A 24784-nucleotide genomic window follows, 5' to 3' on the forward strand; every position below is an offset into this window, starting at 1 on the left:
ATAGGTTACAACATGAACGGCTTAACCATTTAAAGATTAAAAGCATAAATACGAGTAACAAAAGTCACCTGTAGCTGTGAAAAGTTTGCAGGTGTTATTTTTTGCAGATGTCATTCTGACTGTGCATCAGGTGGGTTTGCCATCACTACACAACCTGTGCCCTTTGAAGTGTCAATAAAACAATTATGGATGATTTGGTTAAAGTTTGATGACTATTATAGTTAGACATTGAGAGAGTTCACAGCGTTGACTCAGTCAGCCTGTGGAAAGAAGGCTCATTTTATTGGAGACTCTGCGAGAGGCCTGTGAAGTCTACAGGTAGGTGATACTCCATATACTCAAGCATTAATGTACATGAAACTCATCAGTTATGAAATTAACTGAATCATAATAAGAAAATGAACTATTTTCATACACAAAGTAAAGATATATATATAAGAAAGCAGAAATATTGTGCAGCATCCTTCATTTTGATGTTTTTTTTTAATGTTAGAACACATACTGAACTCCGGGGACAGTAATTTGTGCTCTTTTGTTGCGATTTGTAGGAGGAAATAACACAATCTTTTGCTCTTTTCTGTGTGTGAGAAAATTCTAGTCTCTTGTGTGGTGGGTTTAATTTTGTTGGCTGCAGGCACTGCAGGTTTCTCTGAGATGTGCTGCAGTTCGTTCCCACACACAGCACAGTCTGACAGGATTTAATGTGGACAGTAGCAGGGCTTTGAAACTATGAAAAGGCGCTTTTCTGTGGAGGATTTCACTTCATACAAGGCTTTTTTTTATTCCAAGTTTTCAAATTATAAACGCGTGAAATCTTGCTGCTTTTGGCAGGGATACATAGAGCTACATTAAGCAACATAAAATGTAGAATACGAAAGCCAGGATGCATTATGTAATTCTTTATAGTCCTCATTTGGTGCTCAAATAACAGAGAATCAGGAGTTAATTTACTCTAGGAAGCGATAAGCAAGTGTATAATGATCAACTGAGCCATTCATTACAAGCATTTTTAATAGCAAAACTAGACTGGAAACAGTCTACAGCGATGAAGAATCCTGATTAGCTACAATCTTCCTCAGAGGAATGCTAACAGCCAACTAACTGAACAATTTATAATGTGTTTTTGAATGCATAATCATCATAGATATACCTTGACTGGTTATTTAGCAAAAAAGCAGAAAACGTTGGACAATTTATTGAGTCAACCTAAAATAATTTGTTACCCCACAGCCTTAAAATTTGTCTTACTTAAAAAACTTAGATATTTGAGTTGACTGAACAAACAATTTGGTTTGCTAAACTTAAAAGCTTCGCTTGTTACCCAGCTGAGTTAAAATTTTAAGTTGAATCAACTCCAATATCTAAGTAGTCATTTAGTACAACTTAACATTTCAAATTGACTAAACGTTTTGAGTTGACTGGACTTAAAATTTTAAGGCAGCCGGGTAACAAATTATTTTAAGTTGACTGAATAATTTGTTTTTTACAGTGAAAGAGTGTTCAATCTCCAGCTAGTATTTTGCTTTATGAATTATGCTGTGTGTTACAAAAAAGTTAGAGATGGTTAAAGGGCACCTTAAAGCATAACTTGCGTAGTACAATCACCGAATGGAACGGTCATTATGATCAGGTCATGGTTATAAAAAATACACAAGCCCCATATATCTTATCAGGTACAGTTAGTCCAAGTTCTTTTCATTTCAATTAGCAGATGAAATTGCCTTTTTAGATTCAGTACTAGTTACAGATATAACAGTATTGTTAAAATGTGCTGGAAATGTTCAAAAAGTCACACAGATCACTTCACCAAATTTTATATTTAAAATCAGCAAACAACAAATAAAATGACTTTTTGTTTGCATAAAAACAATAACATTACTTATCTTGTCTGTATTTTAAATGACAACTTTTTATCTAAAAAACTGACAACAGTTTATCTAATAGCATGTTCAAATATCTCATGTAAATGTTCAAATAAAGTTTTGAAAACGTTTCATAGAAAGGTAAACCTCACATTTCAGGCTTTAAATAAAGAAACAGGTTATGTCAAAATGACATTGTTATCTGCTCCATAAATGATTATAGATAACTTATCTGAATTGTTGTGTAGATGTAGAATACACATAATTCTACATTCTAAATCCTGCTTTAAAGAAACATTTCACACTGGTGGAAGTTGGAAGTTACAAAACCCTGCTTTTGCACTGTTAACCCTGCATTTTGGTGTGCAGTTAAGTGTTAATGGCTTTTTTTTACACCTGAAATGGTTAACGCTGGATCGTTCTAAACCCAAGTAAACTAAATCCTGGGTTAGCCCTGGGTTTTCATAAGCTGATGTTTCACAGTGTACATGGCTAAATCCTGGGTTAATTTTCTTGCATATTTGCCATTGTCACTGATCAGCAAGCAACATGTTTCATAACAGCTCTAACGTTACACATCCTCATATATCCAACATTATCAGTGTAACTGATGTTTCAGACCAGATTTGTCGAGTCAAAATATTTTGGTACCCCGCTGCCTTAAAATTTTAAGCTCAGCCAACTTAAAAAAGTTTAGTCAACCTGAAATGTTAAGTTGTACTAAGTGACAACTTAGATATTTGAGTTGATTCAACTTAAAATTTTAAGCAGCTGGGTAACAAACCCAGCTTTTAAGTTTAACAAACCAAATTTTTAGTTTAGTCAACTCAAATATCTAAGTTGTCACTTAGTACATCTTAACATTTCAAGTTGACTAAACAAATTTGAGTTGACTGAACTTAAAGTTTTAAGGCAACAGGGTAACAAATTATTTTAAGTTGACCCAATAAATTTATTTATTATTTTTTTAAAAGTGTATAAAGGTAATAATGAAACAGTCTATATTATTCACTCCACTATGTGTTTTCCGTCATCATTTAACTTTATTTCACTCAAACACCGAAACGACAGCGCGTTGTGTTTCCGTGACTGTCACACACTGTAAAAAATAAAAAAACAGAATTTGTTGAGTCAGCTTAAAATAATTTGTTACCCTGCTGCCTTAAATTTTTAAGTTCAGTCAGCTCAAATAAGTTTAGTCAATTTGAAACGTTAAGTTGTACTAAGTAACAACTTAGATATTTGTGTTTGCTAAACTTAACAGATGGGTAAGTAACCCTGCTGCCTTAAAATTTTAAGTTGATTAAAATCAAATATCTAAGTTGTCACTTAGTATAATTTAACATTTCAAGTTGTATAAACTTTTTTTGAGTTGACTGAACTTAAAATTTTAAGGCAGCCAGGTAACAAATTATTTTAAGTTGACTCAACAAATTGTTATTTACAGTGCATGTGAATACAAGGCAGTTGTTAAAATTGTTGTTTGGCGGTTGTTTCACACTGTACAAGTATAGAGTGTTTTCACAATGCGTCATCAGTCGGCCATATTGGCGACACTGAACTTAAACAATGCCACCAGTGCCACCAATGCCATGAGATACAGTGTAAAATCTCTGTGTATGAATATCCATAATTAATTGATAACTCCAGGTAAATTATGAGCAGTGTAAAACGTGAAGCAAGATAACCTAAGATTCCATTTACCGGAGGTTAACTATTTCAAGTGTGAAATGGTCTAATTAAGTTATAACAATTCTAATTAAATTATATGATTTTTACATATAGGGTGGCTCATAAACATAAACAGGCAGTCTATATACACCAGCAACAGATAACTAGACATTTTCTGTTGCATATTGCAGGAAAATGGTGCAGAAGTCTACTGTGGTGGGCCTTACCCTGCTGTTGCTGGCTGCAGTTGGCACATTTTTGGCCGTTTTCTTTTCGGTGCAGGGCAAGAAGACCCCTCCTGAAGCTGAAAATAGTTATTTCAAGGCAGCGGTGGCAGCAGATGCTGGGACATGCTCTGAGATCGGCAGGTTTGAGCTCTTTTCTCTCCTGAAATGCACATTCACTTTTTTGCCTTTGATGACCTGTAGGTTTTGTTGAAATTTAAGTAAAGTGACTCTATTTAGAGCTATGACACCAGAATTTATATTATTGTAAATAAACAGCAAAGATGTAAGGATGGCTATATGAGGAGCACACACTAAAATGTTTTGTTAGGTCACCTAAAAATGACAGTATTTATATACATCAGAAATTTTATCTCCATCCTTAAATGTGCTTTTTGCAGTGCAAATAAACAATTTTTTAATGTACAATTTATCACCAAACTATTCTTGTGTTGCATAATCATAGTTCTGTGGAAAGCCATCAAGAGGAAATATAAACATGTTTTGTCAGGTAACTTAAAAAATGTGCTGTGTGAAATAAAGTCCATTTTAATTGGTTTATGTAAGTGAAAACTACTATTTTACAGCACCAAACTGAGCACACTAATAAACAAATAAACTAAAGGTCACATCTGGTAGATCCTTGAGACACCACACCACAGGTGAAAAAGGTAAAAATGTTAACTAACAGATATCATCATGCTTCCCAAGCTGATTAATCAGTACATTAAGTCAACTGTTTTGTATTACAAGTTTTCTGAAATGTTATGTAAATATGTAAATGAGGTGTCACCTAATTAAATATGCATTCATTTGCATACATTTCCAGAGCAGAAATCTGAGCACCAGGAAAAGCCAAGTTTAAACTTCTTGTTTCATTTGGTTGACATATTAGATGAAGGTTTATACAGAGGAGACTTTGGATGTCTCTCTTTATCACTCCATAAATCAAAAAATATTATCAAGAGAAAAAAGTAATAAATGTTTTATAAACTGAGCAAATGATTTATGAACAAATCCCTCTGTGAAAACATTTAGAATATAGATAGCAATAAAACTCTTTTGGTGTAATTTTGGTGTAAGTGCTGCTGAAGTGGAAAAAAAAATTATATACAGTCATTGCCAAAAATATCGGCACCTTTGCAATTCTGTCAGAAAATGCATCACTTCTCTCAGAAAATTGTTCCAATAGCAAATGTTTTGGTATTCATATGCTGATTGTTTTTGTTTGTACTGCAACAACACAAAGAAACAGAGAAGAAAAGTCAAACTTGATAAAATTTCACACAGAATGTAAAATGGACTGGACAAAATAAATAAGAAATAATTGCTTTTCAAGCATGTGTTGCTCCTGTAATTTGTATTTAGACACACCTGTGGCAAGTAACAGGTGTGGGCAATATAGTAATCACACTTGCAACCAGTTAAAATGGAGATAGGTTGACTCAACCTTTGTGTTGTGTCTCACACTGAGCATGAAGAAAAGAAAGAAGTGTAAAGAGTTGTCTGTGGAATTGAGAGAAAAATTGTGGAAAAACATGGACAATCTTGAGGCTACAAGTCCATCTCCAGAGATCTTAATGTTCCTGTGTCCACTGTGCGCAATATCATCAAGAGGTTTACAGCCCATGGCACTGTAGCTAACCTCTCTGGATGTGGATGGATGAGCAAAATGAATGAAAAATTACAACAAAGGTTTGTTCGAATGGTGGATAAAGAACCCAGATTAACTTCCAAACAAGTTCAAACTGATCTGCAGACACAAGTTCAAACTGATCTGCAGACACAGTGTCAGCTCACACTATCCGTCGCCATCTGAATGAAAAGGGACGTTATGGTAGGAGACCCAGCAGCACACCACTGCTGACACAAAGACATAAAAAAGCAAGTCTGGAGTTTGCCAAAACCTATGTGACAAATCCACAATCCTTCTGGGAGATCATACTGTGAACAGATGAGACAAGAGCTTTTTGGTAAAGGACATCGTGGCTCTGTTTACAGAAAAAGAAATGAGGCCTTCAAAGAAAAGAACACAGTCCCTACAGTCAAACATGGTGGAGGTTCAAAGATGTTTTGGGGTTGCTTTGCTGCTTCTGGCACTGGATGCCTTAACTGTGTGAACAATATCATAAAATCTGATGATTACCAAAGATTTTTGGGGCGCAATGTAGTGGCCATTGTCAGAAAGTCAGAAAACCAGAGGTCATGGGTCTTTCCAGCAGGACAGTGACCCGTTAACCATGTTAACAACACGGCCAGCAATGAGTCCAGATCTGAATCCCACATAACACCTGTGGAAAGATTTCAAAACAGCAGGTGGGAGAAGGCATCCTTCAAATCTGAATGACCTGCAGCAGTTTGCAAAATGAGTGGCCCAAAATTCCAGTAGAGAGGTATAAGAAACTCATTCATGGTTACAGGAAGTGAATGATTTCAGTTATTTTTTCCAATGGGGGTGCTACCAAATATTAAGTTAAGGATGCCAATACTTTTGGGTTCTGTGTGGAATTGTGTCAGATTTGACTTTTCTTCTCTGTTTTTTTTTTTTTGTTCCAATGCAAACAATAAATGAATAAACATGCGAGTACCAAACCATTTGCAACTGCAACAATTTTCTAAGAGAAGGGTTGCATTTCTGATAGAATTGCAAGGGTGCCAATATTTTTGGCCATGACTGTAAATGGATATGTACTGTAATTCAAATCTACAGATGCAAAATGATAAAGTCTAATGAACACCTTTTATGTTCTTTTCCACTAGTAGGAAACAAAATAGCCCAAATGTTAACATTCTCCAATGCATGAAAAAACATGTTCGTTTTTTTTGTCTTGCCATAAGATAATAACTGCATGTTTTTACAGTGCATAATGTTTTCATGGACAATTTCTCACATAACATTTATGTTGCAATTTGATATTTTGTAGAGCCATATAATATTTTGCCAAGTAGCATTAAAAGGTGGTAGCAACTAAACTATTTGGTTTTATTCAGTCATATATATTATTGAGTGGGACCAAATCAACTTGGATACATTGTGTTGTAAACAAAAATAATTGTAAAACATACTGCACATTTTTGTCAATGCATAATATATTTGTAGTGTACTCTTTTTTTTTTTAGTTGTTGTTGGTGCATTCTGATATTTAAAATGATCATATCCAGGTTTGCATTCCAAATGTACTCTCTGTGTGTCCGTCAGGGATATCCTGAAGAGAGGCGGCTCCGCTGTAGATTCTGCCATTGCTGCTCTGCTGTGCGTAGGATTGATGAATGCCCACAGCGCGGGCATCGGAGGAGGGCTCTTGTTCACTATTTATGATGCCAAAACAGGTGTGCAGTCACTATTACCTGTCTGATTCAACCCAACCTCTGTGTGTGTATATGAAAAATGTATGCACATATTTTAAGCATTATACTTTCTTTCCTTTTTATGCACACTACGTGAATAAAATGTTAATTACAGATAAATGTAAACCAATCAAAAGTTAGGATTTTTAATGTTTTTTTTTAAAGAAGTTTCTTCTTCTCACCAAGCCTGCATTTATTTGTCTATCTAAAGTACAGCAAAAGCAGTAAATTTTTAAAATATTTTTACTATTTAAAAGAACTGTTTTCTATTTGAATATATTTTAAAATGTAATTTATTCCTGTGATCACAGCTAAATTTTCAGCTAAAAATTTTACTCATTTGTTTCCAACATAATAATAATAATAAATGTTTTTTGAGCAGCAAATCAGAATATTAGAATGATTTCTGAAGGATCATGTGACTGGAATATTTTTACTATTTAAAAGAACTGTTTTCTATTTGAATATATTTTAAAATGTTTTTAATAGTTTAATAGTTTAATATTATTTATATTTTGGTTTTATTTATATTTATAGATTATTTATTTTATTTCACAGGAAAAGTCGAAACCATCAATGCACGTGAGACGGCTCCTGCAAACGCAACCAAAGACATGTTTGGAAATAGTACGGACCTTTCTCAAACAGGTATTCATTAACTATGTTACATAAACTGGGAAAATCATTAGTGACAAAGGATTTACACGATAAGCGGTCTTGTGATATGGTGCCAGCACGGAGAGATAAGCATCTGCACAATAAGCATCAACACAATCTCAACAATCAATATCTCACAGTAGATCAGATTAGTAGATGCATAAAAGCCATAAAACTGTATCCCGGTACATTGCATGCATGGTTGCATGTCACAAAAATGCAATGCCATCAAATGCCATGGCTGTTAAATAGTTTGAAATTGCTGCATTTTTATTTTTATTATTTTTCAAACAAGTTTGCTGTTTCAGATCTGTTTTTTCGATAGTACCACACAAAATAAAGTGTGTCAAAATGTATCCACAGGTGGTTTGGCCATCGCTGTTCCTGGAGAGATTCGGGGGTATAAAATGGCCCATCAACGGCATGGCAAACTTCCGTGGAAAGAGCTGTTTTTACCAAGCATAGAACTGGCAAGAAATGGCTTTCCTCTTGGCAACGCACTGGCAAATGCCATTAAATCAAAGAAAGACATCATTATGGGTGATAAGATGTTATGGTGAGCACACATGGATAATTTTAACACAGCTGTTGAACATACAAAAAAACTGTTTAACAAGGTGCACTAATTAAGCTGGCTTGAATCAAGCTGCAACCACCAAACTCGGGTCAGACCTTCAGACTGGTCTGAAGTTAGTTGCTGTGTCTTTTCTAACTGATCCGACTCCAAAGTAACATGGTAACAACATTGTAATCAGCCTATAAATGCAAGCAACAAGCTAATCATGCTAAAACACGCTAGTTACTTGGTAATCATGCTGGCAACATTCTATTAACTTGCTAATCATGCTAACAACATGCTAACAACATGCTGAATCAACTGGTTTTAGCTGTTTAAAAAAGCCAATAATGTTAGCAACATGCTAATTATGCTAGAAACACGCTGGCAACATGCTCGTAACTTGCTAATCATGCTAACAACTGCTAGTAACTTGCTAATTATGCTAGCAACATGCTAGTAACTCGGTAATCATGTTAACAACATGCTAATAACATGCTAATCATGCTAGCAACATGCTAATCATACTAGAAACATGCTAGCAACATGCTAATCAAGTTATAAACATGGTAGTAAATTGCTAATCATGCTAGAATCTTGCTATTAACTTGCTAATAATGCTAACAACATTCAAGTAACATGCTTAAAACATTGTAATCAGCCTATAAATGCAAGTAACAAGCTAATCATGCTAAAACACATTAGTTACCATGCTGGCAACATTCTATTAACTTGCTAATCATGCTAACAACATGCTAACAACATGCTGAATCAGCTGGTTTTAGCTGTTTAAACAAGCCAATCATGCTAGCAACATGGTAATAACATGCTAATTATGCTAGAAACACGCTAGCTACATGCTAGTAACTTGCTAATCATGCTAACAAATGCTAGTAACTTGTTAATTATGCTAACAACATGCTAGTAACTCGGTAATCATGTTAACAACATGCTAATAACATGCTAATCATGCTAGCAACATGCTAATCATACTAGAAACATGTTAGCAACATGCTAATCAGGTTATAAACGTACTAGTAAATTGCTAATCATGCTAGAATCTTGCTATTAACTTGCTATGTTATCTTGGTAACAACATTGTAATCAGCCTATAAATGCAAGCAACAAGCTAATCATGCTAAAACACGCTAGTTACTTGGTAATCATGCTAGCAACATTCCATTAACTTGCTAATCATGCTAGTAACATGCTAATCATGCTAACAGCATGCTAGTAACATGCTAATGATGTTAGAAACATAGTAGCAACGTGCTATTAACATGTTAATTATGTTATAAACATGCTAGCAACATAATAATCAGGTCATAAACATGCTAATAACTTATTCTTGCTACAGTCTTGCTATTAACTTGCTAATCATGCTAACAACGTTGCAATCAGCTCCCTGGTGAAAAAAAACAGCATATGCTGGTTAGGTATGTTTTGATGCTGGTTTAAGCTGATTCTTAACTGGTTTATGCTGGTCCTTGACCAGCTAAGGACCAGCATAAACCAGCTAAGGACCAGCTTAAACCAGCATCAAAACATACCTACCAGCAGATGCTGTTTTTTCACCAGGGCCTATAAATGTAAGCAACAAGCTAATCATGCTAAATCATGCTAGCAACATCAACTTTCATACTTTTACAACTGCTTCAAACTTTCAGACTAGGCTTTCTCAAGTCAACTCAAATTTTGTTCTAAAACTTTACTCTTGTCTTTGATATGACAGTGGAGTCATATTACAGAGTTTTATATTTTAAAAACTTTTATATAATATAATTTGTAATATGGTTTGGTGGACTTATAGCCACTATTTTTATGCACTAACATTTTCTGCTGATTGTTTGGTTCCTCAGTTCTGTGTTCTGCGATTCCAACGGCAACATCCTGAAGGAAAACGACACCATTACCTTTACAAAACTGGCTGACACTTATGAGATCATAGCAGAGAAAGGGGCAGATGCTTTCTACAGCGGACCTCTCGCTGAGAACCTTGTGAGGGATATCCAAGCTGCAGGTTTTTATTCGCACATATGTTTATTCTTTATCATTTGGTATAAATAACTCATAGAGCCACATTTTTTATTTCATGTCAGATGTACTTGACTGCCCATATTAGTGTGTTAAAGATGCTAGGCTGTGCAGTTTCTAAGGTTCTGTTGTGGCTGAGGTGTTGTGGTTCATTGATTTCCAAATATTTGACATCCCACTAATTCCTGCAGTGCTGCCAATAGTCCACCCAGGCAGAGGTGTTGAAGGATGACACACAATTGGTTATTAATGACTAAATCAATAACTCAGTAGGTCTGATCTTATTAAGTTGCTTAGCACCGTCATGCGTCATATGGGCATCTGTGTTGTGCGTGTTGCAGATGGGATTATTACTCTGGAGGACTTGAGAGATTACAAGCCCTTGCTGGATGAGTCCCCCCTCACTGCCACAATGGGCGAATACAGAATGGTGACACCGACCGCACCTGCCAGCGGCCCAGTCCTCACACTGATGCTCAACATCCTGAGCGGTAGGTACAGAGTTCAAACACTGGACAGCCTATCCTGGACACAAATGGACTATCATTTCGCATCATTATTTTTACCGATATGGTTGACAGCTTTTAAAGCACAGTCACCATTTCAGACTGACTGTAAAATTTCCAGTCGAACAGAAAGCATAAATCGACACTATGTGCTGGTGGTTTTAGAGCAAAATGCAAAACTACGACATTTCACTGACACTTCGCTCGGCAGCGAATATACTTACTTGCTGGCAACCTGCCAAAATAAAAGCTTGCTGTTTTTAAGATTTGAATTTAATATTAATAAAAAATGAAACGCTATCTCACGGCCACTTTATACGTATTTTATGAGATGGCTAATTCATACGATCTCACTTGGCAGGGTTAGGTGTGGTTCTTCGTATGAATTCTCTAGAATTTGCCACCTCATAAAATATGTTCGATTTTTTACGATTTGTATGAGTTCGTGTGAGTGAGGTTGTATAAATTCATACGAATTAGCCACTTTGCCAAAAATGTATGAACTGCTGTGAGATCAAGATAGAAAAACGATATGAAAAAAATCATTTAAAAAAAGAAAATATTAGCATTGTATTTTTGAGTGTACTGTAAAATATTTGTATTTTTACTTTAAAATATAATAGTATTAGTTACACTTTATTTATTATTTTATTTATAATATATTTATAATATATTATATTTATAATTATTTGATTATTGTTATTATATTATATTATTATTAGTAGTAGTAGTATTTTTCATTATTTTTTATTTTTTAATTTTAGTAATGTTTATGCAGTTTAGTTGTATATTTGCCACTTTATATCTCAGAATGTGAACTGAAAAATACACACAGTACACACAGCGCTCAAGTTTGCATTATCAAGAAATATTTTAATGAGCAACATATTGGTTAACCTTTCTCTGAGGTGAAAACAAGTTTCCATATAAACCAACGTGGACACGCATGAAAATTCACAACAGTCTGAGTTGGTCTTTTTTGCAGTGAGAGGAAGCATCTAGCTGATACTGATTACAGGATGACCATTAGTCAATCTTTAATGTTTTTAACCGCTTCTTCATGCGGAAACGTGTCAGGGGAAGGATGAGACTTCAGAACTTCCCAACTTTTCTTTGCTATGAGCTATTAAAATCCCTCCACCCTTCGCTCCGCCACGTCTGTCCTCCTGTCTCCCACACCAACACTAACGTGGGCTGTTTGCCACTAATTGGACACAAACCAAGCATGGAAAAATCCATGCAGTCAGCGTGTTCCGACCCTTTCCTTGGGGTTCCACCAGCAGGGGATACTGTGAAGCAGCCTGTCATCTGAGATTCATCAGCTTTGCTTTCTTGCGGCGCGCCGGACAATCTCCACGGCTCTGTGTCTTGGTCTTTTTCAAACACCCACTCTGTAGCCTTACTGATGAGATACTTAGTCATTAAGTTGCTGCCAGACAGGGCACGGCTGTTGGTAAACACTGTTAACGCTTGTTTTTTTTCACAATATAGCTTGATTTATTCAGTCGTTATGGAACATCTTCCATGGCGAATCGCTCATAATAGTTCAATTATTTCAAATAGACGGCTCTGGCATGAATGGTCGAGACGATCTGAGAATTTTTCAGACACCAAAACTGGGTCAGTTGTCCGACATTAAATTAATAGCTGACCTAAAAGATAAAATGATGTCGCCATTTATCTCACTCTCATGTCATTTCCTAACCTATGTGACTTATTTTCTTGTGGAACACAAATGAGATGTTTTGAAAAATGTTCTGCAGCATCTCAGGATTTAACAAATGAAATTTTTTCCATAATAATCACATTTGTGCTTCTGCATATTCAGATTTGATTAGATGAAAGTGCAAAACGTTTACATTTGGCTTCGCTGACATCACAATAAATAACCACATATTGATTTCTCAGATAAATATGTTCCAAGAACTTTTTGCTAAAAGTACGCCATCTTCTGCATCAGCAGCACCACACACAAGTGTTGTCGTATCTCAGGAAAGCATGGCAAAGTATGGAGGATGAAAAATGCATAAATAAATAAATGCATAAATAGATAAATAAATAAATATAGAAATACATAAATAAATGAATGAATAAATATATACATAAATAAATGCAGATATGCATAAATTAAGGAATAAATAAATATATAAAGTTGTCAAAAATGTCATTTTTAATTGTGGTATTTTTGTGCGTTATACTACATTTATTTTAGCTTAGTGTTGATATGGTCCTTCGCTCCAGATGTGATGGAATTTGCAGATTCTGAAAGCATAAACTGTCATGATATTTAGCTTTCTAATAAGTGTAAAAAATAATGAATAAATGTAAAAATAAATAAATGTAGAAATACATAAATAAATGTAGTATAACACAAATGGTACAAAAATACCACAATTAAAAATGACACTTTTGACAAAATTTATTTATTCCTTCATGTATGCATATCTGCATTTATTTATTTCTTTCAGCATTTAATTATGTATGTATTTATTCATTTATTTATGTATTTCTACATTTATTTATCTATTTATTTCTTCAATTATTTATTCATTTATGTTTTTTACACTTATTCATTTATTTATTTCTACATTTATGTATTTATTTATTTACTTAAGTCATATCTCATCCTCCATAGTGAAGACTGACACAATAGAGAAGAAATTGTTGAATAAAGTTGTTGTTTTTATTTTCTTTGCGCACAAAAAATATTCCGGTTAAACCACTGATGTCACATGGACTATTATAACAATGTCCTTACTAACTTTCTGGTCCTTGAAAGTGGTAGTTTCTTTGATGTCTATGCAGGGTCATAAAGCTCTCGGATTTCATCAAAAATATCTTAATTTGTGTTCCAAAGATGAACGAAGGTCTTGCAGGTTTGGAATGAACTGAGGGTGAGTAATTAATGACAGAATTTTTTGAGCGAACTATCCGTTTAAGTGAACATTCCATTGTATAATTTTGTAAACATTATGGCAACATTACTTCTGAACATTCTGAAGCAAGTAATAAACTGTAAAAAAAAAAAAAAAAAAACTATGTATAAAGCAAATAATGTTTAAATAACATATACATAACATAAATAACATTATTAAAAAAACAGATAACTCTGGATGAACGTTTCTCACATAAGGCTTCTGAAGACCTTTCTATGGCAGTCATTTTGATGATTGGCAGGTCTGGCCATTCATATGACAACAGTGAGCATGGTTGAGTAAACACAGAGTGTAGTGAATCTAACTGAGCTCTCATTCTTTTTCCTCAGGTTACAACTTCAGTTCAGACAGTGTCTCCACCACTGAAAAGAAAATCCTCACCTATCATCGCATATTAGAGGCGTTCCGGTTTGCGTATGCAAAGAGGACCGTCTTGGGGGATCCACAGTTTCTCAACATCTCCAGTGTAAGTTGTGATGAAAAAAAAAAAAAAAGTAATTATTTACTCGCCCTCATGTCATTTCAGACCTGTATGATTTATTTTCTATGACAGCATTTTAGTGCCATGTAAAAAAAAAAAAAGATTACGAGATTAAAATCCTAATATTTCCAGAATAAAGTCGAAATTACTAAAATAAGGTTGAAATTTTATGAGAATAAAGTCAAAATGTTTTGAGAATAAAGTCAAAATGTTTTGAGAATAAAGTAAAAATTACGACAATGAAGTCTTAAGTGTTTCGAGAATAAAGTCAAAATTACGAGAATTCGTAGCAATTACAAAATTAAAGTTATAATATTTTGAGAGTATATTCTAGCTTTTTGCACATGCACATTATTGCAAGACACATTGTTTGTATTTTGCTATAAAACTGACAGATTTTAAAAGCTGAGACTTTGTTTTGTATTAAAAGTACTAAAAGCACAAAGCTTATTGCTATTATTGGGTGGCTGGTGCACTACAAATAGGCCTAATGAATGCAATCGAAGATGTGAAAAACTATTTGCAAGAATACTGTATCATTCTCGAAACATTTCGACTTTGTTCTTGAAACATTTTGACTTTATTCTTGTAATTTTGACTTTATAACCGAAACATTTTGACTTTATTCTCGCAATTTTTACTTTATTCTTGAAACATTTTGACTTTATTTTTTAAAACATTTCCACTTTATTCTCATAGTTTCGACTTTATTCTCAAGACATTTCGACTTTATTCTCAAAATATTGTGACTTAAATCTCGCAATTTTATTTTTATTATTATTATTTTTTAAAGTGGCTTTAAAAAGCATAATTTTTTTCTGTGGAACGCAAAGTAAGATATTTTGTATCATGCCTGTTTTTTCTTCCTTTTTTCCTGTATCTTGTCATTTTTTGATATCTATATAGTTTTAATTTCATTTAAATTGTAGTAATTTTAGAACTACAGTTTTTATTTTATTTTATTAGTTGCCAATGCAACATTTCTTAAAAAGATAGTTTACCCAAAAAATGAAAAAAATAATGGCACTTAGTCTTTCAGAAAACATAGCTAACTTATGGACATCGTAACTAACCACCATTAATTTACGATCTTAAATATGTCCAGCGTTTATCGGTTTGTCCGTCAGTAATAATGGTCCGGGAAACACAGTGTTTTTATTTTCTTCCGTGTCAGTCTACAACGTGCATTCACAAGAGTAACATGGCGCATGCTTGTGGTCCTGCTGACGCAGTAGCCAGCACAAAATTTTGAATAGATGTAGTTTTAGTTAACATTAACAACACCATTTTGGACTGAACTGATATTATGTGGCCAAAAACAGTTCTTCAAAATAGCTTCTTTTGTGTTCTGCAAAAGTCATACAGGTTAGAAACAACGTGAGGGTAAGAGCAGAATTATTTTTTTTGGGTGAACTGTTCCTTTAAGTGACTTAAAATAATGTAATGTAAAAACTCTCACATGTATCTTCAGCATCTGTTCACACTGACACAGGCATATGTTGGCCAGCTGTGATCAAAGCCGTTACTTAAACCGGCGTGCTGTATCTCACATTAATCACAGAGCATGAAAATAGTGCGCTATTGAACGGCTCATTGTGTGTTTGCTCCTTTTGATCAGCTGTTCTTTCAAGCTGCAGGGCCACAATAATGATCTGCTTACCTCCTCCTCTTTCTCGCTGCCAGTTCATCCAGAACATTACCTCGAAGGACTATGCTGACATGATACTCCAGAAGATCACAGATAATACGACGCAGCAAGAGAGCTACTATGAACCCGAGTTTTACCTTCCCGACGATCACGGCACATCACATGTGTCAGTGGTGGCAGAGGACGGCAGCGCGGTCGCCGCCACCAGCACCATCAACGTATAGTGAGCATTTGCCATCTCAAATATTGCTCTTTGCCAGTCAGCTGTTTTCTGTTATGCATTATAGAGAGTTTGATATTTGAAGGAAAAATGATACAATTCTGTCACTATTTAGTCAGAGTTTACACCTTTCAGCAAAATCAGTCTATGATTTGCTTATTTAAGCTGGGAAATTAAAAATATAACATTATTTAATAATAATACAGTATTTACAAATGACATATTCTTTCTCTTCTCCCAGTTTTGGCTCCAAGGTAATGTCAAATTCAACTGGAATCTTACTGAACAACGAGATGGATGACTTCAGTTCTCCTTTGATCACCAATAACTTTGGAGTTCCTCCTTCTCCTAACAATTTCATTGTTCCACGTGAGAAACATGATCACAGCTATTGGCAATAAAATACTACCACACATACACATACATTTTTGTAGTATGCATAAAATAATAATTTAATATTTAGTTTATATATATTTTTAATAATACAAAATAACTTAAAATAGTCATATTAAATAGAATCAATGTTTTAAATGTATATACGCAAATATGTAAATATAAAAATCAAATATAATAATAATCATTATCAGTTTAACATCTCATTCTTTGCTTATTCAAATGAGTTCAAAAGATAATTTGTTTTATTCAAAATGAAAAATAGCTGCAGTTATTTCAGATAAATGGCAATATGTTTCAAATATTTATTTTTATATTAAACAAGAGTAAATAATAATATATTAAAATATTCAAAATTACTATTTTAAAAGAACTAAAGGACTAAAATTAATACTCATTTTAAATATTAATTTTAGTTTATTTAGTTTATATATTTATTTAACAATAAAAAAAGAACTTATAATAACATTAAATATCAATATTTAAAATGTATGCAAGCAAATATTTAAATAAAATTAGTATTTTAACATTTCATTTTTGCTCATTCAAATGAGTTTAAAAGATCATAATTTTTATTCAACAACATCTCAGATGAATGGCATATACTGTATATACAAAAGTTCAGATAAAACATTAAAGATTACTGCTTTAAAATCACTACAAAATTGATACTCAAATATTGTTTAAATATTGAATAAAAATATTAAAAAGTATTAGATATAATCAATATATTAAATGTATATTTATATCAAATATTAATAAAAATATTGAATATCATAATTATTATCACAATAATAAATAGTAGAATGATAATAAATGTAAATAAATAAATGTAATAATTTTATTTCTCATTTCTTATTCTTTACTTTTGCAAGTGAGTTCAAAAGATCAGAACTGAATTAAAAATGCAAAATAACCATACTTATTTCTGAGATGAATGGCACTTACAATTTTTACCATTACATTATACTATTTCAAACACTATTTTTTTTTCAAATAGCAAGCATTATACAATTTATAATATGCAGTATGCATTATGCTAGTACATTTTTTCAAACACAGCCATGAACTTTAGCGTATGTTTAAAGATTTTGCTTTAAAATGTTTGGTAACTGTCGCTTCTCGTCTTTGCTCAGATAAAAGGCCCATGTCTTCCATGTGTCCCGCCATCTTGCTAGACAAAAACAATAAGGTTAAAATGGTGGTTGGAGCCTCTGGTGGAACAAAGATAACCACAGCAGTGGCCGAGGTGCATTTTAATTTTATTTTAGTCTAGAAAGTTGTACCTGGGCATAGTTCAGACCTTATCAACTTATACATAACTGACATTTTTTGCGCAGGTGATCTTAAAAGCGCTGTCCTTTGACTATGACCTGAAGAAAGCGATAGCAGACCCGAGAGTTCACAATCAACTCAGTCCAAACACCACACAAGCAGAGCCTGACTTCGACAAGGTGGGTGAAGCAATGTACACAGGTGTCATTAGAAACAATATGATAAATGATAAGGTAATGTAATGTACAATGTAATGTACATCTCTTCTATGCTGTATGCTGTAAAAAACTTACAAACATGAAATTTATAGTTGCAAATGGCAGCTGTGGTTGCCAAAAACTGACCGGATTTAATGTAAGTTTACAGTAAAAATCAACAACATATATTTGTGACCATAGACCACAAAACTAGGGTTGATTTTTAGAAATTAAGATTTATACATAATCTGAAAACTGAAAGGAGAAGTCCACTTCCAGAACAACAATTTACAAATAATTTACTAGGAGAAAATAAGATGGAGTTTTTCGCCATTCTCTACCTTTCTGAGCCGGAGTACAGAGACGATGAACTTAGATGTGATTCGTAGTAGTGATGGGAAGTTCGGATCATTTTACCGACTCAGACCTTTGAGTCTCGTTCAGCAAAATGAACAAATCTTTTTTCAAGTCATTTCGTTCATTTTAGCAAAATATAATTAAAATGTTACGTTTTACTTCCCTAACACATCTACTGCTTACACAAACGTTGATCACACTACAAACAAGACAAAACTATAATGCTATAAGAAACAGAAAAGATTAATTCATTGTTTACCTGGGTCTTTAGTCTATGATTAGTTCACCTCACCTCTTATCTGACAAGTTTTCGGGTTGAGTCGTTCGTTCATCACGTGACAGCCCCATAAGATGAACGAACAACTCAAAAAACCCCGAAGACTCAAAACAGGTGAACTAATTAAACTGCATTTAAACTACATTTTGGAAGTTCAAAATCAGGGGCACAATTAAAGTCCATTATATGAAGAAAAATTCTGAAATGTTTTCCTCAAAAGCCATAATTTCTTTGCGACTGAAGACAGAAAGACATGAACATCTTGGATGACAAGGGGGTGAGTAAATTATTTGTAAATTGTTGTTCTGGAAGTGGACTTCTCCTTGAATAAATAAGACTTCCATTGATGCATAGTTTGTTAGGACAATATTTTTTTATTTGAAAAAATCCAAATATTGAGAAAATCACCTTTAACATTGTCCAAATGAAGTTCTTAGCAATGCATTTTGCTAATCAAAAATTAAGTTTTCATATATTTATGGTAGGAAATTTACAAAATATCTTCATGGAACATGATTTTTATTTAATATCCTAATGATTTTTGGCATAAAAGAAAAATCGATAATTTTCACCCATGCAGTATATTGTTGGCTACAAATCTAGTTAACAAAAAACACTTAATAATACAATAAACATGCAAAACAATAAACTAAGAAGAATCAGTTCAATTAAAAACCATTAAATGTAAGCTGTCACACATGGACCTGGAAATGTCAATTTATGGTTTTTCATTGTAAATTATAAGATGTCTTGCTCTTTATTACTTCCAAAATCAGTAAATTTAACCATATTTTAGATGCACTATTACATTTCTTACATTTTTTCCACTATATACAGTACATAATTGTACATAATTACATTTTTTTACAGTGTAGGTGAGTGTTTTTGAGTGTAACCACTTATCCATGGTGACATTTTTTCCCTTAAAATTAAATTATTATATCCACAATTTCTTTTAAAGTTGGAATGAAACATCACACAGATATTTTCTTGATATTTTCTTTGGTTGTTGTGAACACACATGTGGTTTCGGCTAAGCTCAACCCACTCACTATCAACCCACAGGCCATTTTGGAGGGTCTTGCCACGAAGAACCATGTAATAGAGGAGTTGAAGTCCACGGGCGCAGTGGTTCAGGCCGTGGTGCGGTACACTGCTGGCCTCAGCGCTGAGTCAGACCCCCGTAAGGGAGGATATGCAGCTGGGTACTGACATCCGACTCAGCGATCCGAGTCTCCGGCCCAGCTGGAGGCAATGGAGATGCTGCTTTGAGACCCCAAGGACACTTTCCCCTCATGCAGCTCTGAAACAACCAAGTGCCTCCATGTTGACCTCCGCACACTCCATATTCAGTGAATGAGGAATAAAACACATTCAAATACGCTCACAGTGAAAACGCAACTTTGTTCTTCAGCAGTGACATCAGTTAATCAAAATCTCTACAGATCGTGTTACTGCGGGGTGGTATTTATTTCTGCAAATAAACATGTTGTGATAGTTCAATAATGAACTTTTTAGCGTGACTTCTGTCCGTATTGAGATTTACATCTTGGCAAGAGAACATTTTCGCAAGACTTACCAGGAGCGTCTCAGGGGAGGAAGTTTTAATCAAGCTTCTAATAAGAGCTGAAGCGTGAACAAGCGATGAAATGCTCATTTTAATGTCCCACAAGTACGTGGTCCTACCCATAGGCACCGGCCCAACATCAAGCAGCATCATTAATGCTATAGTTGTGGGGGACAGAGAAAAATCACATAAACATCCCTTAAACTTTTACTGAACTGTGGAAAATAACTAATTAAATGTATTTATGGTTTATTACATTAAAAGAAGAGTCCAAAACAGATTTATATCTTCTGAGGAACACAAAAGAAGATATTTCGAAGAATGTTGGAAACCAAACCATTTCGGGTCTCATTGACTTATATTTTTGCCCATACAATGGAAGTCAATGAGACCCGAATAATTTACTGTCTAACATTTTTCAAAATATATATTAGGCTCATATACAAACATTTTGGGCCCCTCAATTATTATAGGCTCCAACTCAGTCAACCTGTTGATTTATTGAAGTATTCACAAGCTGTTTTATTTATTGTAAATTAATGCTTGGAAATAATATTTAACGTTTTCAGATTCATTCATTATTTGTGGCACGCAAGTCTCAGCCTATAATTTCTGTCAATTTTATGATAAAATACAAACAATAAATGTGTTTTTACACATTGCAGCACGAAATAAACATGAAAAAAATGAATTCATGTCAAAAAAAAAAATAAAAACAATGTATCATGAAATCGATCAATCAGAAAAAAAAAATGTCAATAAAACATCTTGCGAATAGTGATAATAGTAGTAACATAACACTGTTTTGCAGTTTTTATTTTCCTCATAAATCAGCCAGTTAATCGAGTTGAAGCCTACATTTTTATAGCTGTTTTTCATGTTAAATGTGAAGACAGCTTGGATGCCACAGACTTTTTTTCGGGAGTAGGTGGAATTTTCACATTAACTTTAAGCAATATAACATGGTTTTATTACATGAATTCTTTCGTTTTAAAGTATTATATAGATATATTTATCATGTCTGTGAGGCATATATTTGCTGAGTTTAGGTGAAGCGTTCCTCCTCAAGAGACGGCAGAAAGAGCATGTTTTTCTTTTATTTATGAAAGCACAACGTTTTGTTGATATTATGAGTGTGCACATATAAAAGTAGACCTTTTGCAGTTCTGAATGATGTATTACTCTTACTTTCATGAGCAAAAATGATGGCGTATTTTAGGTTTCCACTGTTATTTAGAAAAAAAATGCAAGTGATTGCGCTGGCGCTTCCTTGTCAAGCAGGGTTTAGCTTCCACTCTCCGCACAAACGATTGGAACAACGCACATTTATAGGTTAAATGTTTAAATTAATATTGTGAAATGCATCAAGTGTTTTATGTCTATTTTATTTTAGGCAAGTCGTGTTAATTTGAGAAGGCTAAATTGATCAAACTCATGCTCAACTCATTGCCGCTGGCCACTTGGTCATTACTTTAAAAAACAAAAGCTTGAATTTAACAAACATAAAATGTTCCAAGCATATTTCTAAAATAACTTAATAAAGAAACTAAAGAAATCTAGCCACTTTGTCATTAAAAAACAAAACTGAAATATTTTAACTGCTACAACAATGCTCTATCATTTCAATTAAAAGTTCCCCCTTGGCTCGGTGAGCCCCTAATCTGCCCAGGCCCATATGCATACCCTGCATACCCAGACACTACACCCCTGCATACAGGTTTGGAATGACATGAGGATGACTTAATTAATAATACATAATCATTTTTAGGTAGACTATCTTTTTTAATCTACCAAAGTGTACATACTATGTTGCCTGTGACTTAGAGTTACATTTTTAATCGAACATGTAAAGTTTTCTTTATGTAATATTACAATTATTGAGAATTTTATTGAGGTAAATTGTGAAAGTGTCTGAATTAAAATGGCATCCAAATGCAGGAATTACTATTACTATTAGTAGAAATACAATTGTTCATTTGTTTCACTAAATTAAATTATTTTGAATATTAATGCTTTTTCTGACTGGTTTGTGAAAAATGTGCAGCACAAGAAGACTTTGGCCTGGCATAGTGTATTACTAAACAGTTTCCCCCCCTCATTTTTGTTAAAATTTTTATTTTAAGTTGAAATCATTCAGTGTATTATATGAATGTAAGTTTACTGTATAAATGTATAAATAAATAAAAGTAATGTGTGCCAAACCAAAAACATGTAAGAATGAAATAAAATGAAATATTTGTGACCAAATGTGAAGTTTGGTGCAGATTGAACATGGTATGTTTAAGTTAGTGTAAAATAAGACATATCCTGTTGCCAACAGGTGGCGCTATGATTATATCTGAATATTGGCCTTTAAATGTCTTCAGGCCAGGACTCTTACAAAACGTGAAGTTTGGTGCAGATTGCACATTGCATGTTTAAGTTGGTGTAAAACAAGTAATTTCCTGTTGCCAGCAGATGGCGCTATGATTATAACTGAATAACAGACTTTGGATCTGTTCAGACCAGAATGTTTATCGAATGTGTTGAAGATAAGGGCGGATCGGACATTGTATGGCTGAGTTACAACAACAACGTTTTCCATGGCAAAACATCAAACTTTGTCAGGCCGCCACGGACACGCCCTTTAACGAAAACTCAAGATCTTCACAATTTAACACAGCAAAGGTCTTTAGAATAGACTAATCAAATATATTGTTGATGTCATTAAATCTCTAATAGGAGTTTGTTGGAGCATAAAACATGCCACTTCCTGTTGCCAGCAGGTGGCAGTATGACTATAACTGAATATGGGCATGGGCATGTGTTCAGGACAGGACTCTTATCAAACATGTGAATTTTGGTGCAGATCAGACATTGTATGCCTGAATTATAACAACTTCCTGTTTCATGGTGAAACATTAAAGTTTGTCAGGTCGCCACGGACACGCCCTTCAACGAAAACTCAAGATTTTCACAATTTAATGTCATGAAGTGCTTTAGATTACACTGACCAAATTTGGTGTTGATCTTTTTAAATCTCTAGGAGGACTTTGTTTAAATATAAAACCTGAAATGGCAAAAACAGCACAAAACTTGCTGAGAAAATTTAAATAACAGACTTCCTGTTGGGTTTTGGATGTCATACCTGGGGACTTTTTTGTAGGTATTGGTGTGTTACATGTGTCTGCTGAATTTCGTATGTTTATGTAAAACCTAGCTCGCATTTTTATAAAGTTTATAGGTGGCGCTATCAAGCCATTTTGCCACACCAACTTTTTTTTACTACTTTTGGCGCATATGTAGGGTTTCCGAGTATGTTTAGGCCCCAAAAATGTGATTCATTTTGGAGAAGAAGACTACTTGCACCAGTGTTCGAGCCCTAAAATGTTACAAAGGTGCAGAACATGTGTCCTTGAAGCATTTTAGAAGTGTGTACTACCTGCAGATGCTAATTCTTATGCTAATTCTGATGCTATTAGCATATGGCCGTTAATATCACCTTGGTCAAACATAGCTAACACTATATGCATTTTTTTGGTTTACAGCCATCAGATGCTAAAATGTCTCCATTTTTGTGGCCTCTGTGACCCATTTATTTGAGTAACTCACAGTTTTGAGGCCATGCGCAGGATATTTCAGCCTCTGCGCTCCAGAAAGGAAAGCTGATTTGCACTTTAAACAGAAGTTCAAAGCTTGTCATTATTATAGCGGTTCATATCGTAGCTGTTATTAAAGGTCACGTTGCGAAGTCTGTTTAGATCATGTTTTCACAGAGCACAGAACTTGATGCAAGTAGATGGACATGTTTTGAACACAGCCCTTGCCTCTTCATTTGCCAATATTTTAGAATTGTCTTGTGCTTTTCGGGGGCGTTTGTTCCCGTCGGGTGGCTTTGAGAGCTGTTGGGTTCATGCTGCTAGGAAAAGGTCAGGCTCTTTCACTGTTCCCGGCTCTCCCATAGGGGCTGACAATAAAGCCCTGTCACATGGTACTCGTCGCTACAATGGCACCTCCATTTAGCCCAGAGCACAGCCTAGACTTTTAGTCTAATTTTTGAGGTGGAACGCAGTTTGAGACCATACAGCCCCAGACTGTGGGTTCAGACATCGGTCTGCTAATGATTTTATGGCGGTTGAGGACAGCTGGTATCCGCTGCATTCACATCTAATCAACAAAATGCAAGGTTATGGCAAATAATAATGAGTTTAGAAGTTATTCACCTCAGCTTAAATGCAACGATGGCAAAATATGGAGGCATGATGCTCTCAGTTCACACAGAAACAGGGTTGCCAGGTTTTTACAGCAAAACCCACCCAATTGCTACTAGCCCAAAACTAGCCCAGTCACGTTGGGGGGTCCCTCATTAAAAGTTGTGGTCCAGGAAGTAAAATATATTTTTTGGCAGCATTCTCCTGGTAAAATTAGCATTCCAGTGGCTAAATATCAGTATATTGTGGTCGCTTCACCCCACTGACATAAAAAGCAACCCACGGCAACAGTGTTAAAGTAGCCTAATTTTGCATTAAAAAGGCTGCCTTGGCAACGCTGCATAGAAGTCACTTTCAAACCAAGCAGCTTTCTTGAAATTATAAA

General features: G+C 34.3%; 1 protein-coding gene across 1 annotated transcript; it reads left to right on the forward strand.

The window, feature by feature from the left end:
• The first annotated feature begins 107 nt into the window (after window positions 1-107).
• On the forward strand, window positions 108-20930 carry ggt1b (gamma-glutamyltransferase 1b). Its single transcript, XM_051121563.1, has 13 exons — window positions 108-318; window positions 3725-3901; window positions 6957-7087; window positions 7664-7753; window positions 8126-8318; window positions 10178-10338; window positions 10694-10843; window positions 14124-14260; window positions 15959-16146; window positions 16385-16512; window positions 17673-17785; window positions 17877-17990; window positions 19708-20930. The coding sequence occupies exons 2-13, from the start codon at window positions 3729-3731 to the stop codon at window positions 19852-19854; spliced, it is 1725 nt and encodes a 574-aa protein (XP_050977520.1). The 5' UTR covers window positions 108-318; window positions 3725-3728; the 3' UTR covers window positions 19855-20930.
• The last annotated feature ends 3854 nt before the right edge of the window (window positions 20931-24784 follow it).

Source organism: Labeo rohita, chromosome 10 (genome assembly GCF_022985175.1).
Source record: "Labeo rohita strain BAU-BD-2019 chromosome 10, IGBB_LRoh.1.0, whole genome shotgun sequence".
Lineage (NCBI taxonomy): Eukaryota > Metazoa > Chordata > Actinopteri > Cypriniformes > Cyprinidae > Labeo > Labeo rohita.